The sequence below is a fragment of the Panthera pardus genome, unplaced genomic scaffold (assembly GCF_024362965.1).
Source record: "Panthera pardus isolate Hobbes unplaced genomic scaffold, ASM2436296v1 HiC_scaffold_4, whole genome shotgun sequence".
NCBI lineage: Eukaryota > Metazoa > Chordata > Mammalia > Carnivora > Felidae > Panthera > Panthera pardus.
The window spans coordinates 19704470-19721869 of NW_026526969.1; the positions used below are offsets into that span (position 1 = coordinate 19704470).

The 17400-nt window shown below is 50.8% G+C and overlaps 1 protein-coding gene across 1 annotated transcript in view; it reads right to left on the reverse strand.

The window, feature by feature from the left end:
- The window catches only part of TRAP1 (TNF receptor associated protein 1), a 44742-nt gene extending 27658 nt beyond the window's left edge, over window positions 1-17084 (reverse strand). The window contains exon 1 of the mRNA XM_019468417.2: window positions 16950-17084. Coding sequence (XP_019323962.2) covers window positions 16950-17025 — 76 coding nt within the window. The 5' untranslated portion in view covers window positions 17026-17084. The remainder of the gene's footprint in view (window positions 1-16949) is intronic.
- Window positions 17085-17400: the final 316 nt, after the last annotated feature.

Consider the following 17400-nt stretch of genomic DNA (forward strand, 5'->3'; position numbering starts at 1 on the left):
CCAAAGGAAACCAGAAAGCCCATGAAATCAAAAAAACTCAGAGGCGATGGGCTCTCAGTATTTTGAGACTCCTACAGACGGCCTGTTCCAAACTCCAGAGGAGGGAGGGGAGGTGTCGGATGCTGGCAGGCCTTTCTACTTCCGGGTCATATTCTGTGTATTAAGTATTTTAATCTAGAACACCCCCCCCCCCGCCCTCAGGGCAGGGGGAAGGGTTGAACAGGTGATGAGCCCCGGGCAAAGTAGGAAGTGTTGAACCACTACATCAGAACGCCTGAAACTAATACAGCACCGTATTTTACGTTAACTGAAACTAAAACGAAAGCTGAACACATCTCACATACTCCATTTCGCCACCCAGAGCTCCTTATTCTTTTTAACGAACAAATAATACTCCACTGTAATGGGCAAGCAGTGCTCAGCCGATGGGTGTTTCAACTGTTCCTAGCCTCATGCTGTTAAAACCAATGCCCCGAAGTGCCACAGAACTGTGTGCTGTGTGTCACCTTTCACGGACGGAAGGAGAGGATACAGAAAGACTGAGCGTCTCCACTCCTCCGTGAGGAAGAAACACAGACAGGAGTAACCAGAAACTTGTGAGACTGTTTCACGGGGCTGCTGAACAGAGCACCACAGACAGAGCAGCTCAAACGACAGAAATCTCTCAGCTCACAGTTCAGGAGGTGCGAGGCCAAGAACAGAGCGCTGGCAGGGGTGGCTCCTTCTGAGGCTGCGCGAAGACTCTGTCCCAGGCCCCTCTCCTCGCTTCCGTAGCCTCAAGTGTCCCTTGGCTTGGACACCGCGTCTTCCCTCTCTGCACGTGTGACTCCATATGCAAATTCCACTGTTTATAAAGACACGGTCACAGGGGATGAGGGTCCACCCTAATGGCCTCATCTTAACTTGATCATCTGCGAGGACCCTGTTTCCAAAAAGGTCCCACTCATAGGTCACGGAGGTCAGGAATTCAGTATCTTTTAGGGAGGCAACAATTCAACCCATAATGGGCATGTGGGAACAAAACGGAAAGAGTGGAGGGCTGGGGACAGGGCAGCAGAGCTGAGGGGAACGTGACGTTTCTGAGCACACCCTTTCGTACCTGACTCTGAGAACCACAGGACCACAGAGTAAGCGAGAGCAACCCGGGCATGTGGGGAACGTTCACCGAGAAAGAAACAGGAGCAAACGTGCGTAACTGTATCAGAAACAGCATAAGCATCCTAACCTAAGTCGCTTTGGAAAATGGTACTGGCACCGTCTCCTGAAGTCAGCCTCAAAAAGGCCTGCGTACAACCACCGTAGCAAACCACGAGCCATCCTCAAACTGCCGGATCTGCCAAGGGAGTCCCGGTGGACCTTGAGTTAGGAGCAAGGAGTTACCAACAGGGAAAGGGCCAGCCGCCGGCGCGGGTTGGCATCGGAGCAGAAGCATGACTGTCCCGCTATGGACAGACTGGGTGCAGAAACAAACACCGAGGTGCGTGTGGGGGTCCACGTACACATACTTCCTAGCCGTCGGCTGACAGGCCTGGAGGCGGGAGCTCCGGCAGCGACAGCGTCTGTCACCAGGTTGGGCGGCCGCCCCAGAACCGTTTCTCAGCCCACGCCTTGGTCAGGCCAGGGGTGGTGGCCGGCCGCCCTCCCCGGCACCAGACCTCGGTTCCCCAGGTCCCGCCAGGAAGGGATGAAGGGCTCACAAGGAGGGTGCTTCACAAGGGCACCGGCTCCACCTGGAAGGCACTCCCAGAGGCAAAGCCCGGGGCCATCTGAGCAACACAAGGAGGATGTAAGGCGACGAATAACAGAAACATCCACGAGTCCACAAATGACTTACAAATAAATGGGGGAGGAAAGACCTCTTCCTCACAACTACAATTAATAAACGTGTAAGGAATGGTGGAAAGAGGCCACCTCCGTCGGGCAAGAGCGGCAGTCGACGCCGGTTACAGGGATAAACTGCTGTTTAAACGTCCTCAAGAAAGAGAACGTTTGCAAAATCTCCACGTGTCCACCACGAGACACCCACTGATTTCAAAGAAAAAGACCAGTGGTGGACCGTGAAGAAAATGGCAGGTATCCCCAAATGAAGTCACCCGGCACGAGACGGGTCAACGCGTACAGTGCCCAGGCCGGCGGGGTGAGAGGGCGTGGCCTCCCCTCCGGCGTGTTCCTACCAAACATGCATCTCAACCTAACCGTAAAATCATCAGACTAACCCACATCTAGGGACACCCTGCGAAGTCCCGGGCAGTACTCTTCCCAAGTGTCTCGATCCAGAAGGACAGACAGACTGGGATGCACTGAGGTGGCATGATGACCACGCGGCCCTGGACAGAAGAGGACATCAATGGTGAAACAGGATCAGCGCCAGCACGACTGGCACGCTACTCACTAGCACGGGGCACCGCGACTTTAGCGTTCAGTCACTGCCGCAGGCTACGGGAGGTGTTAACATTAGGGGAAACCAAGAGGAGGGGATCCCAGGTGGTATTTCCGTGAGAGCCCTGTAAAGCACAGAATATTCCGAAATATGAAACAACACCGTGAGGGACATCCTTGCACGTGTCACTTCATTTACAGCCCAGCCTGCATCTGGGCGCACATCTAGAAAGTCACCAGGTCCCAGGTTGGGTCCAGTTTAAACCGTGGTTGCTGCTGCCGGGTCACCCTCCAGAGACCATCGGTTCACACTCGGGCAGCACCACGGGAGTGTCACCTCACGTGGCTGCCAGGGTGGTGCTGGGAACGTTTGGATCTCTGCCCATCAGTCGGGTGAGACTTTTGCTGTAGCTGTCATTTTCATTCCCCTTACTAGGAGCGAGACAGACCTACCCTTGTTTATAAATATTTACTTTTTGGGGGCGCCTGGGTGCCTCAGTCGGTTGAGCCTCTGACTTCGGCTCAGGTCATGATCTCACAGTCCGTGGGTTCGAGCCCCACGTCGGGCTCTGTGCTGACGGTTTGGAGCCTGGAGCCTGCTTTGGATTCTGAATCTCCCTTGCCTTCTGCCTCTCCCCCACTCACGCTCTCAAAAATAAAATACACATTAACATTTTTTCTTTTTTAAAAATGTATTTTAAAAAATGTATTAAAAGTATTTTCTTTTTTTAAAAATGTTTTAGGTGTATTCCAATTTTTTTTATTGAGAGAGAGAAAAGCCTAAGCAGGATCCTCACTGTCAGCACAGAGCCTGACTAGGGGCTTGAACTCTCGAACTGTGAGATCATGCCCTGAGCCAAAATCAAAAGTTGGATGCTTAAGTGACTGAGCCACCCAGGTGCCCCTGTAAATATTTCCTATTTTCTTTTCTGATGACGGACTTTTGGTATCCTCTGACTATTCTTGCACTACAATCTTCTTCTTATTGACTTGTAAGAGCGCTTTATGTCTTAACGAAATTAGTCTTTCTTTCCCAGAACACTGTATCTAGTGTTCCAACAATCACGACCCCAGGGATCACAGACATCCCCTCCCCAACAGAGAAGCAGCTTGGCGGTGGGCTGGGCTGGCTGCCTCAGTCTCCCGGCCACAGGACCCCTCCCCCTCGTTGTCCTCCTTCCTGTTCTGGGACCTGGGCGCCACGCAGGTAAGGTCTGGGCTCCCTGTCGCCACATCCAGGAGCATCTGGTCCTTCTGGATGCCCTCCGTGAGCTCCCCCAGGGACGGCTCTCCGACCCCGTTGACCTCAATCTTGGAGAACACCCTATTGGTGACTCCACACTCACGGTCGAGTGGCCGCAGGGGTTAATGGCTCCGACGGCCTAGAGGACGCTGAGCAGCTCACTGCGCTAGATGCATCCAGTGGCACAGACGTCACGGAGCTCCAAGTACCGGCACACCCGCTGATCCACCTTCCTCCTGAGGCCCAGGCTGAGCGTAGCCACGGATCCCATGAGGTCGATGCAGCTGTCCTGGGCGACACACGGCAGCCTCCCCAAAACAGCCTCGTTTGGAAAGGCCTTCCTCACTAAGATTCATGCAATTTTCCCACGGCCTACTTTTCCTACTCCTGTTGGGTTTTTTCTCCCACTTAATACAATATTTGTGAAATGATTTAATATGTTGTTCGTGATGGAGTAACAGAAGTCCTCACTGTCAGGAAAAAGGAAGAAATAACCAATCCGTATTTCCAACCAGGACTTTAAAACTTTCCAGTATAATTCCGAGATTACATCAATCAACAGCACTATTAAGAGCAAATCTGATTTGGGGTTAACTTTTCACAACGACTGTAAGAATAAACCAACAGAGCAGTAAATCTGCCCGAACCAGATACAGATATGTGACGTGCACATTGTCGGTCCTCACGCTTCCTCTATACCCTGAAGGAAAAACCACAAGCCTCAGGGCCAGGCTACAATGTCGGAGAATCCGGCTGTTTGGTGGTTTGGGGGCACACAAAATGGCAACGACAGTTTGAGTCTGACACCCCCCCCACACGGGCCAGTGCTCATGCTGTTTCCTCTGCCAGCGACCACATTCCTCTCCACCCGAAGTGTTTCAGGACCTGGTGTGAGGCTCTCCCGTCCCCAGCGGCTCAACCCCCTCTCTCGACGGAATTCAGAGTACTTATTTTCTATGCTACTCACTTGAAACTGCTGTTATAAACCAGCTTGTGGCACTCCTACGATTAACTGTTTGCTCATGGAAAACATTTCACCAAATTACAACATTTCTTAGTATCAAGCTCAACCAAGGCAAGAAGAGCCACGTTTCTCCGAACACCACAGCCCCTGGCACAGAAGCAGCTCGTTACAAACAGGCAACTTACCAGCACGCGCATCGCTAGGTGCAAGCACAAGGACATCCGGTCAGCCACAAGTCGCTCAGTGCTCCTGCAGGGCCATCGGTGACTGGGAAGAGGGATTAAAAGTACAACGGCCCACAGGGGCCGTCAAGGAAGGCAAATGAGTCAAAACACACTGGGTACTTTTTTTTATTTTTTATCACTCTTCTCTACATCAGCCACTGTGCTTGCTTACTACGGTTTTGCTTCAAAATGGCATGTTAAGTAAGTACTGCACTTTAGACGCAGGCATACTTAGTATTTTAAGCTGTGAGCAACAGGCAGACTGTTTTCCTGGAATTACTTATCTGAAATGCACAATCTCCCACTTACCACATGTGATATGGACAAGAACAATTTGACTTTTTGTCTTTACTGCAAAGAGCGCCACTTCCAGCAAGGCGGGGTCACAGCCTCCGGCCAAACTGCCTGTGGAGGACACCCATGAACTTAGGAACCACACAAAAGGGCTACCTAAAGGCTCTGGAGAAGTCAGCCAGAGCAGGCAGACCCTCGGGGACAGCTGACACGTGGAAGCAGAGAACAGCACGGGAGGAGGGCAGGTTCAACCCAGGGCGGCCGACACAGACACGGCCCCTGAGGAACCGGAGGCGGCACTAGGGGAACGGTAAAAGGTGAAGAGTGGGGAGTTGGAGAGGGTCCCAGAAATGAGAGTCAGAGAGACGGAGTCCCCAGTTCTGGGAATAAATTCTTCTAAATATCTGGCTGACCCCCTGAACTGTGTGTGGGGGACAAACTGCAAATAGCCTGGTTAAGGCTAAAAGAATCCAAATGCTGTGTTTGCAGCTGGGGTCCAACCAGATTAATAATCCACTTTAAAACAGGAGCTGGGGCACCTGGGAGGCTCAGTCGATTAAGCATCCCACTCTTGATTTCAGCTCAGGTCATGATCCCAGGGTTGTGGGAGTGAGCCCTGGGTCGGGCTCTGTGCTGTGTGGAGCCTGCTTAGGATTCTCTCCCTCTGCCCCTCTCTCCTGCTTGTGTGCGCTCTCTCTAAAAAAAAAAAAAAATAATAATAATATTGGGGCGCCTGGGTGGCTCAGTCGGTTAAGCGTCCGACTTTGGCTCGGGTCATGATCTCGCGGTCCATGAGTTCGAGCCCCGCGTCGGGCTCTGTGTTGACAGCTCAGAGCCTGGAGCCTGTTTCAGATTCTGTGTCTCCCTCTCTCTGACCCTCCCCTGTTCATGCTCTGTCTCTCCCTGTCTCAAAAATAAATAAAACGTTAAAAAAAATTTTTTTTTAATTAAAAAAAAATAATAATAAAAAGAAGAAATACAAAAATACCTAAGTCAACCAATCTGGAAGAAAAGATGGGGTGGGGGCACCTGGGTGGTATATCAATACAATGGGATTAGCAGCCAAAACCAATGAGCTACACCTTTAGCATAAATAAAGCTAAGAAAAAAAAAAGCTGACCCAAGAAAGTCCCATCAGAACACACAGTATGATTTAATAAACTGCATGTGCTTATACAAAATTAGATACATATATATCCATACAAAGCAAAAAGCAAAAGAGTAAAAACCACTCTCTCTCTCTCAAAAACAAACATCAAAAAAGTGGGGGGTTGGGTGCCCTGGGTGGCTCAGTCAGTTAAGCCTCTGACTCTTAATTTCGGCTCTGGTCATGGTCTCGAGGTTGGAGCCCCGCACTGGGCTGACAGTGCGGAGACTGCTTGGGATTCTTTCTCTGCCCCTCCCCCACTTGTGCTTTTTCTCTCTCAAAAATAAACAAACATGAAAAAAACAAAACAAAACAGAAAATTCAGGTCAGCAGTTCCCTCTAGGAAAGAGAGAAGAGGGTGCAGCAGGAGCACACAGGCCTTCGAGGGACCTGTAATCTCCATTCCTTCAACTGGGTAATAAGTGTTCATTGATGCTTTTTTATAAAACTGCACACACATATTATACGCATTTCTTTTTATGGGATGTGTGAGGCGGGAAAGGGAGAGGATGAAAGGAAAGAAGCTTCAGCCTCTCGGGGTCAAGGAGCTTGCAGACGCAGAAATACGCACGGCCCCTCGGAGCCCAGCCTGACCCCCATAGCGTCACCCATGGGACACAGCATGGCCGGGAGGCTGCACCTCTGTGAAGCCACCCGGAGCAGGGAGCCCTCGCTGGAGGCCACCTGCAGGTATGAATGGAAGGTAAGTGCAGGAAAGGAGGGAGTCAGGCAGGGTCTGGCAGGCCCCACAACTCCATCGTGTTCCCTGACCCAAGGCTCCCCCCCCCCCCCCCCCCCCCACCGCTGGCGCTATGCTCTGCCTCCGACCAGCTCATTTTCACACGAAGTGGGAGATGCCAGCAGAGCCGCGCTCTGGGGCGACTTCCACGGTACTTCTGGCGACCCCGTGGGGGCACCGCTCCAGGCAGGAGCAATCGGCCTGACCCCGTGGAAGGAGATTTGGCCACGCTGGCCAGGACCACAAATACACACAGCCTCTCATCTGGCGATTTCGTCTGGGAACTTCCCTCTGTGGGTACACCTGAACTTGTATGTGACGACAGAGCTGAAAGGCCACGCACCGTAACACTGTACATAACAGCAAATGCCTGGAGACCACCTGAGTGCCCACGTGCCGAGGACCAGTAAATAAACCACGGCGCCTCTCAGCATGGAGGGTGGCTGCAAAGAGAGGAGGGAACAGCGCTGCTACGGGAAGTCTCCAACGGCTACTCAGCGACTAAAACTCAGATTACGTAGCGTCATAGAAGACACGTGTTTATCTGCACCTCCTGTATCGTACAGACCTTGGCTGACACGCAAGCAACTCCTAATGGAGACAACCTCGGAGGGAGAGGGGAAGTGGGTGGAGAAGGGGACCATGCCCAGAGCAAGACTTCTCAATGCATACCTTCTGAATCAATCAAATACATATAATTCCTCAAAGCAAACCCTTAAAGACATAAAGTGGCTGTCACAAAAGGGCCAGCCCCTTCCCACCGACTGTCAATGCTGGGGTCACGCAAAGGCCTGTACAGACACACCAGATGAGGATCCGGGGTAGAAATCCCCGCCCTCCCCCAGGGGTCAGGGGCCAATGACCAAGCTGAGGGTCAGCTGAAGATCAGTATACAAATATGTATATAATGGAATACTCTGAAGCAGAAAAATGAGGGAAGTCTCTGTAAAGTATCCTGATGTTCAATTATCTCTAAGACACATTAAGGAAATAACCTGGCCCAGAACAGTGGTTTGCATGCTCCCACGTGTTTGAAAACATACATGCGTGAACACCTACACGGAAAACTACTCCCATAAGCCAAGCATATCTTTGTAAGGACACTCAAAAAACTGGCTTAAGGGGGCTGCCACCAAGAGGGGAACTGGTGTCTGAGGGCAGCAGTGACAGAGGTGTGTTTTCCACTGCACACACCTTTGTGTCTTTGGAATTTTGTGCTATGTACATCAGTAATCGATGCACAAAATAACCTATTTATAAAAATTACCCAGTTACAAAACACACCAAAAAATTTACTAGGGACATAAAAATATTTGCAAAGGGATAGAAAAAGCTTAGGGAAATGTCCCTGAAGACGAAGAGTAAATATTTAAAGACATCAATTCTCTGGGTGCCTGGCTGGCTCAGGCAGAGGAGCATACGACTCTTGATCTCAGGGTCAGGAGTTCGAGCCTCATGTTGGGCGTAAAGTTTACTTAAAACTTTTTTTTAAACTATGCAACCTAATTCTTAAATTCACATGGAAAACTAGATGTGCACAAAAAGCCAAGAATTTTGAAAACCATAAGGAAATATGATTAACTGTGTTAAAGCACGTTAATTTTTTTTTAACTTTTTAAAAAGTTTACTTATTTGTTTTGAGAGAGAGAGAGAGAGAGCAAATGGGGTAGGGGCAGAGAGCGGGGAGAGATGGAGATTCTCAAGCAGGCTCCACACTGCCAGCGCAGAGCCCAAGGCAGGGCTCGAACTCACGAAACGCAAACCATGACTTGGGCTGAGATCAAGAGTCAGATGCTTAACTGACTGAGCCGCCCAGGAGCCCCTAAAGCACATTAATTTAAAGCTACAGTATTAAAGTTAATTTCCTCTCTCACTTATTAAATAAAAAATTCCAGATGGACTATAAAAGTGCAAATAAAAGCTGAAAGTACTAGAAGAAAACAGAAGAGGTTTTAAGAACACCTTTACCGAGGGGCGTCTGGGTGGCTCAGTTGGTTGGGCGTCCGACTTCGGCTCAGGTCATGATCTTGTGGCTCGTGAGTTCGAGCCCCGTGTGGGGCTCTGAGCTGACAGCTGAGCCTGGAATCTGCTTCGGATTCTGTGTCTCCCTCTCTCTCTGTCCCTCCCCCCCCCACACTCTGTTTCTCAAAAATAAATAATTTAAAAAAAAAACAAAAAAAAAAACAGCTTTATGGATATAACTGACCCAAAGTGTACAAGCCACTGGGCTTTAGCACATTCAGAGTTGTCTGTCCGTCACCATCATCTAGTTCCAGAACATGTTATCACCTCAGAAAGAAACCAAATACTCATCAGCAATGACTCCCCCATTCCCCCATCGCCCAGCTCTGGCAATCACGCTGTGGCCCTAGAGATGTGCCGGTTTAGGACATTTCGCATAAATGGAATCATACTACACGTGGTCTTCCGGGCCTGGCCTCTTCCACTTAACGTTAAGGTTTTCAAGGTTCGTCCACGTTACGAGGTATCACAGCTCACTCCTTTCTAAAGCGGACCAATATTCCGTCATATGGCCAGACCACACGTTTAGTCCAGGCAATGGACAACTGGGGTGTATCCACTTTTTGGCTGTGCTGTGAACACTGTTGTACGCGTTTCCGTGTGGATCCCTAGGAGTGGAACCGCTGGGTCGAATGCTAGCTGTTTAACCGTTTGAGGAGTGCAGAGGGCTTTCCCAAGTGCCATGCCACCTTACGTTCCCGCCCGCAGGGAGAGCTCTGATTTCTCCACCCCCTGACGGATGCTACGGTTGTCACCCACGGTTTTGATTCTCGCCGCCTGAGTGGGGGTGAAGGGCCACCTCACTGTGGTCTTGATTTGCCTTTGCCCGCCCTACTGATAGTGATCTCGGCATCTTTTCCTCTAATGATTTAAGAGCGAGGAAACTTCCTAAACAAGACACATAACCCTCGAACCATAAATTTATGGAGCACGTAAAAATTAAAACAAATAGGATAAATCTTAAAAGTTCTCATCGCGAGACAAAAATTGTTTATGTCAGGTGATGCGTGTTCACTAGACTTACTGTGGTGATCATTTTGCGATTAACGAATATCAAATCACTATGTTGTATGCCTGAAACTAGTATGTCTGTTACATGTCAGTAAAAATAAAATTAGAAAAAATTACATATATGGGAGACACCTGGGTGGCTCTGTCAGTTAAGCGTCCGATTCTCGATTTTGGCTCTGGTCAAGATCTCATGGTTCGTGAGTTCGAGCATCAGGCTCCACCCCACTCCCCCTCCACTTGTGTATGTGTGCGCGTGTGCTCTCTCTCTCTCTCTCTCAAAATAAATAAACTCAAAAATAAATACATACATACATACATGGGAGTGCCCGGCTGGCTCAGTCAGTAGAGCATGCAACTCTTGATCTCAGGGTGTGAGTTCGAGCCCCACATAGGGTATAAAGCTTACTTAAAAAAAAAATACACATATGAACAATTAAGAATAATCACACTACCAAAAAAAAAAAAAAATTAAAGCTGACAGGCAAACGCACTACGAAAAAAACAACGGAAAACGTGGCAGAGGGCCAGCTTCCTTACGAGAAGGTCACTGACAGATCTGCAATAAAAACTCCCAAGAGCGTAAGAGAAAAACGGCAATTCCCAAAAACGAGAAACATCAATGGCCCTGAATCAAAGACAAAGAGGCTTTACCACCCTCAGGACTAAAGAGATGCGTTTTAAAACACGACAGCATTTTCACTGCCAGACTGACAAACTGTTAAAACACGCTAGGCTCGCGCTGGCGAAGGTGTGAGAAGCGGCAGGCGGTCACTCCCCAGGCCCGTGACGGAAAGCAAACATGGCAACGACCCGGACGCCCGTCAGGAAAGGGCTGAGTGAGGGGGCCCCACACGGCGGGGGGGGGGGGGAAGCAGAGCTCTCGGCAGCGGCAGCGACGGGAAACGGACCCCGAGACACATCACAGGACGGGTCGGGAGGCCCGGGGCGCTGTGCCCAGGGCGGAGGCTTTTTCGGGCACCGCCGCGCAGCACACTGAGGGCGGAAGAGACACACTTCTGACCTGATTGCTCTCCAGCGCGGCCGAGCACTGGCCCCGGCCTCCGTGCTGTCCCTGCAACGTGCCGGCCCCCTCCTGCCTCAGGACCCTGGCCCGGGCTGCTCCCGCGGCTCAAGCCACCCTTCCCAAGCCACCTTCACCTTCTTGCACGCTTTGTTTAGCAGGAGGCCTTCCCTGACCGCCCCGTTTCTGTCAGGCTCTCCTTCCCGCTTTGGTTTCTTCAGAGAGCTCAGCCCCTAACAGCCACGCTGCATTTACTTGTCTCCACCCCAGCACCTTCCTGGGCCAGGATTCTTGTCTGTTTTGTCCCCTGGGAGGCACCAGAGCGGTACCGGGCGGACAGGAGGCAGCTGAGATGTGTGTTAAAGGAAGTGATATTGCCACACCACGTGGGAGATATTCTGGCGGACTAAACCTGACCGTCTCACGTGTTTTCCCCATGACGATGCTAGAGTCCAAGCAGGCCCTCGAAAAACACATCGTTGTTTTCTCAGGAGGCACAGCCACACAACCCAAAGAGCTTCACAAATCACAGGTCAAAACTGGTGATCCACCAAGTTTGGTGGCTGGTTCTGAAATCACTAAATGTGGGTTAAACCAGAAATTAAAAAGACACAAAACAAAGCAAAACGGAAAGCAAAAGAATATATCTCGTGATAAAGGTATTTACAAAAAACAAAACAAAAAAAGGTAAAGGCGTTTACAAACTCATCTAAGCAGGCACACATACTTGTATCACACACGTACCCTTGTATATATCACGTCATGATACGGACGCATTTCTTACAGGGAGCTTATGACAACAAAAGCCTCAAATTGACCCATCTCATTTCAGTCAACACATTTCTAAGTTTAAAGCTTTGGCTTCAGGGGTGCCTGGGTGGCTCAGTCGGTTTCTGCTCAAGTCACGATCTCACATTCGTTTGAGCCCCACGCTGGGCTCTGCAGTGACAGCAAGGAGCCTGCTTGGGACTCTCTCTCTCTGTCCTTCTCTCTGTTCCTCCCCTGCTCACGTGCAACGCTTTCTTAAATAAACTTAAAAAAAACAAATATTCTAGAGGGCTACGCTGAAGCACCAAAAATGCAATTCAAGAACATCGTGCGGCTTTGAACCTAAAACATTTCACTCGAACATAAACCGGGAACACTTCATTGGTCCCAAGCCAGAATTTTGGTTTGAGACAGCAACCACCGCCCTGCCTTAGTGAGACTCTCCTTACAGAAATCGCCTTTCTTACCTGGTATCTGACTCTGGGGCAGAGGCGGGAAATGTCTGTTTTCTCACCGGCCTCACTGCATGTCCTCACCCCGCTTCCTTCAAGCAGCCATTTCCCTTACTGAGTCAAGGGGGGAGCAAAACGCTTGGGAGATTCCCCGCGCCCTTAATTCTGGCCACCTACTCGGCCAGCGACTAATACGGCCTTTGCTAACCTCTTACGTTTCGGTTGGTCTGATCTTCTGCAGATGCACTCAACCCCTCTGGTGGTCCTAACCCAGCGCCTCATGTCCAAGGCCCACCTGGTGCCTCTTGGGCAGTCGGTCACACACCCTTTGTGTATGTGCTTCGCCCGTGCTGGCCAAGGCCCCAGCACTGCGGTTTACAGAGGCGGCCCTGACATTCAGAGTCTAAAGGTTAAGGATCAAACCTATCCTTGTTATGTTATGGTGGCAGCACAAATAGCTGTTTCCCGGGAGGATGAAACCTGAGCCACAAGAGCTGTCCGCTCACCCTGAAAAGAGCCTGGGAACACCTGAAATCTGCCTACTAAATTCTTGAGCCGGCTGCAGCACAAGAGGCGGGAGGTTATAAATTAGATAGCACGCCCCCCCCTCCCCCCAAACAAAGTAAGGGCACAGGAAGGAAGCAGAATAACACAACAAAAGAACAAAAGCAAGAAATGTGAGGCTGTGGGATTCATTTTGGGAAATAAAACCAACCTGCGTGAGTAACTACAACGACAACGGGAACCCTACTCTTCTGACATTTCTGGCACTTGGGGCAGACTCCTTGCCCCTTGGAAGTCTCGCCTCTAAAGCAGAAAATTCCAGGAGATGATCCCGCTTACAGAGATTGGAAAAGGCAGAAGACGGCAACTTGAGCACTACAGTGGCTGCCTCATGACGGGTCCTGGAAACGTCACTGGTGAGAACAAGAGCATCCTCGAGATTAGGACACAGGGCTGAGGGGCTGTGGTGTCACCAAAGTTACAAAGCCACGTGAAATGACCAACCTGCTACCCTCTCCACCACACAACACAATCATGTGCTTTTGGAGACCAAGTCTGTTTCTCGTTTTTTTTTTTAAGTTTATTTATTGGGGGGGGGGGGGGGGGGGTGGCGAGTAGGGGAGGGGCATAGGAGGGAGAGAGAATCCCAAAGCAGGCTCTGCACTGTCAGCACAGAGCCCGACGCGAGGCTTGATTCCACCACCACGAGATCATGACCTGAGCTGCAATCAAGACTCAGATGCTCAACCGAATGAGCCACCCAGGTGCTCCCTGTTGCTGATTTTTCAGGCTCATCATCTCTTGTTTGGGAGGCGGCATTCTTGTTTGTCTACCAGCTACTTCTGTTACTTGTTGGAACTGGTGAAAAAGTCTGATGGCAGTTTAGGTTTTTTACTACTAACGTTACATTTTCATGAATGCCCAGGTTCTGATAGCCCTTACTCCCTATAATAATGACATTTTACCAGGCGAAGGAAGTGTTGGTTCCCAACTACCAATCAACAGAAGATTCACCAGGGACGTTATCTGTAACCAGCCACCTGGTCCTGAGGGCGTGCAGAAAACCAGGTGTGTGGACCTCACGGTGCCTGCAGCTGGGCGCTTCCAGCACTGGCCCAGGTCTGGCACTGTGACTACCCTGACCATTACGGAAAATGATCCACAAGTTGACATCTAACAGAACAGAAAGGACCTAATTTTCAACCTTATTCACACTCACTCCCCTATACTATTTCTCGTCAAACCCAATCATTCAGAATGGCAAACCCATTACCTTGCATCTGTGCTCTCAAGACACCGCCCATGACCCTCTCTTCTAGGAGACCCACACAAGCAACCATCCACGTGTTTCTGCACTCCCTGTCTGGCCAGAGGCCTCCAATATGCCCCGAACACTCGGCAGCCACATGCTCCTACTTAACCTGTGACTGCAACAGCACATCATCAGTCACATCACCTTTGAAGTCCCAGAGAGCATTCAAAATATTTTGAGGGGCGCCCGGGTAGCTCAACTGGTTAAGCGTCCTAACTCTTAATAGGAGCTCACGTCGTGATCTCGAGGTTCTTGAGTTTGAGCCCTGCAGTGGGCTATGCAAAACCTTTAAAAATTATTGCATAAGGGGGTGCCTGGGTGGCTCAGTTGGTTGAGCATCAGACTCTTGATGTCTGTCCAGGTCGTGACCTCGCATTCGTTAGATCAAGCCCCATGTCAAGGCTCCACACTCAGTGGAACCCACTGCTCTCCACTGAGCGTGGAGCCTGTTTGGGATTCTCTCCTTCTCTCTCTGCCCCTCCCCCACTCGTGCTCGCTTGCTCTCAAAATAAATACATATTTAAGAAATATGTAAATTTTTAATTTAAATAAAAAATATTTAAAAAAACAGACACCGACATTTAAAACTCAGAGAACAGAAAAAAAGTGTCAAAGATATGAAAAAGAAATTCATATGAGACATACAAATGGCCATTAAGCAAATGAACACAGTCTAACTACTAAGAAGAAAACACCTTGATATAAGGAGTCTCATTACCTGCTGATGGGAATATAAATTGCTTAAGCTTTTTTGGACAGTAATTTGGCAACATCAGCTAACATTTCAAATATGCACAGACTCTGAACCACCAATTCTAAAACTCGAATTCTAAAATTCTAAAGAAATACCATACATGTGCACAAAGATTTAAACACTCGTCCATTCTACCTGAAATCATGATTGTATTATATGCTAACTGGGATGTAAATCTTTAAAAATTTAAAAAGATAAATCCCAGCTGGGGAAAAAAAAAAAAGTCACCCATTCTACACAGTACTGTAACAACAAATACAAAACCACAGAAACAATCTTGATTATGTCCATTGGGAGCGGGTCACAGATGGACACGAGGGAACAAGTAAGACGCCCAGAGAAGGCACGCTGTAGACACACCCATGCGTAGACCACACACATCCCATTACCAGTCAGCCTCGGATCCCACAGCCTTCCTGCCTGCCAGGGACACCACGTAGCAGCTGATGACACTGTGAGTCGCTCAGATTTTCTCTTCTGTAAGATGAGAATTTGAGAAGATCTGCTTTCTCTGACAGATTGATTTGCTGAGAGTTGACAGGTAAATCCTATCTGCTGACGTCCAAGAAACCGTTCAGGATCTGGCTACTTCTCCCACCTCCCCCATGAGCATCCTGGCGAAGCCACAATCCCACAGGCCTCCTCCCTACCTCGACCCCCACTGCAACCACTGCCCCCTCCTCCAAACCTGTTCCTACATTTATATCTCCTCCACAGTAGAGCAAAATCCTCACAATGGCCAGTGAGGGACTGCCCTCAGTCTCCTGTGGCTCACAGGACACTGCTAGTTAAATGCTAAGTCCATAACAAAGGATGCTATGCAGCCACTGGAATGCCACAGACCGGGGGGTATACTGAGCAAGATGTGGAAGCTTTGCAGGGAACGTTATAAACAACTCAGTAGCAGGGGTGCTGGCTTGGGCAGAAGAGCATGCGACTCCGAATCTTAGGGTTGGGGGTCTGAGCTGCACACTGGGTACACAGAGTACTTTAAATCTTAAAGTACAGTTCAGGGGCGCCTGGTGGCTCAGGTCCTGATCTCAAGGTTGGAGCCCCGCATAAAGGCTCAGTGCAGAGACCGTTTCGGATCCTCTGTCCCTCTCTTTCTCTCTGCCCCTCCCCTGCTCATGCTCTCTCAAAACTAAATAAACATTTTTGTAAAAATTCAGTAACAAACTGCAGATACAGTGTACGCCCTTTCAAATAAAAAGAGACACATCTTGGGGCCCTGGGTGGCTCAGTCGGTTAAGCGTCGGACTTCGGCTCAGGTGATGATCTCGCGGTTTGTGAGTTCGAGCCCCGCGCGGGCTCTGTGTTGACAGCTCGGAGCCCGGAGCCTGCTTCGGATTCTGTGTCTCCCTCTCTGCCCCACCCTGCTCCGCTTGTGCTCTGTCTCTCAAAAATGAATGTGAAAAAAAAAATTTTTTTTAAAAATAGACACAGCTGTTCACGTGTGTGTGAACACCGTGCAAAGAACCTGGAAGGAACTCTAAGTCGTTCACCAATGGTTTCTTACCAGTGGGGAAGGAGAAAGATTATCATTATTCTTCCCCGTCCCCCCCCCACCCCCCACCCCGCCAGTATTTCCTGGGAATACGGTGGTAAAGAACCATAGTCCGGGGGCTGCACCAGGGTAGAGCCTGTTCTGCACGGTTCGCAGCCCTGTGCTTTCCCAGGCAGAGCGGACACTCAGGATTGAAAGAAGCACAGCCAGTGGTTTCTGCATCACGCCCGTATAAAACAACTTGGGGGCGGGGAGGCATGAAATCGCCACGAAGGAGCTTAAATGATCACCCAGGTGAAGTCCGTTTCTAACGCACACGAGCCCTCCCCTTCCACTCTCCGAAACTGCCCTCCGCTGCAGGAGCGAGGAGCGCCCGACCCCTCTGCTTGACCCGGGTCCGAGGGCTCGACGCGAAGAAGCACCTGCAGGAGTCCCGCGGGCCGGGGCGCATCCCCGCTACCTGAGGGCTGGGGACAAACGCAGACGCACCGCGCGCTCTGCGTTCGCCGGGAGTGTGGCGCATAAATCTCACAGAACCTCCACGTGTCCCACGGAAGAGGAAGCCGGCTCGGGACCGAGGCGGGGCCCGCCTGCCACCCGGCCCCCCTCACCTCTCGGGACGGCCGCCAAAGCTGGCGCCCGCAGACTGCGCCCCCATAGCAGCAGCACTCTCAACTCGCGCGCCATGTCGGTCCTACCCAGCGCCTAGGACGCCACGCTCCGCGGGGGGCGGAACGGGGCGGGGGCCTTCCTGGGGCGCGGCGCGGTGACGTCACGGAGAGCGCCGGGCTGCCCGGCCCGCTGCCTGCGCCGGCGGGTGGGCGGGGGCCTCCGTGGCGCGGGCGCCGGCTGCCCGCGCGGGGACAGTCGGGCCTGAGGGAGGGCCCTCCGTGACCTTGTGTCGCGTTGTCAAGGACGACGGGACCTGCGCGCGGGCCCTGGGCCCTGGCCCGCCAGCTGGGCCTCACTTCGTGCATCCCCTAAATGGGGCCGACGCCCGCACACACCCGGCTGTGAAAGGTGGCGCCGGGGCGGAAGCAGTGCACGTCCCCGGGGCTTGAC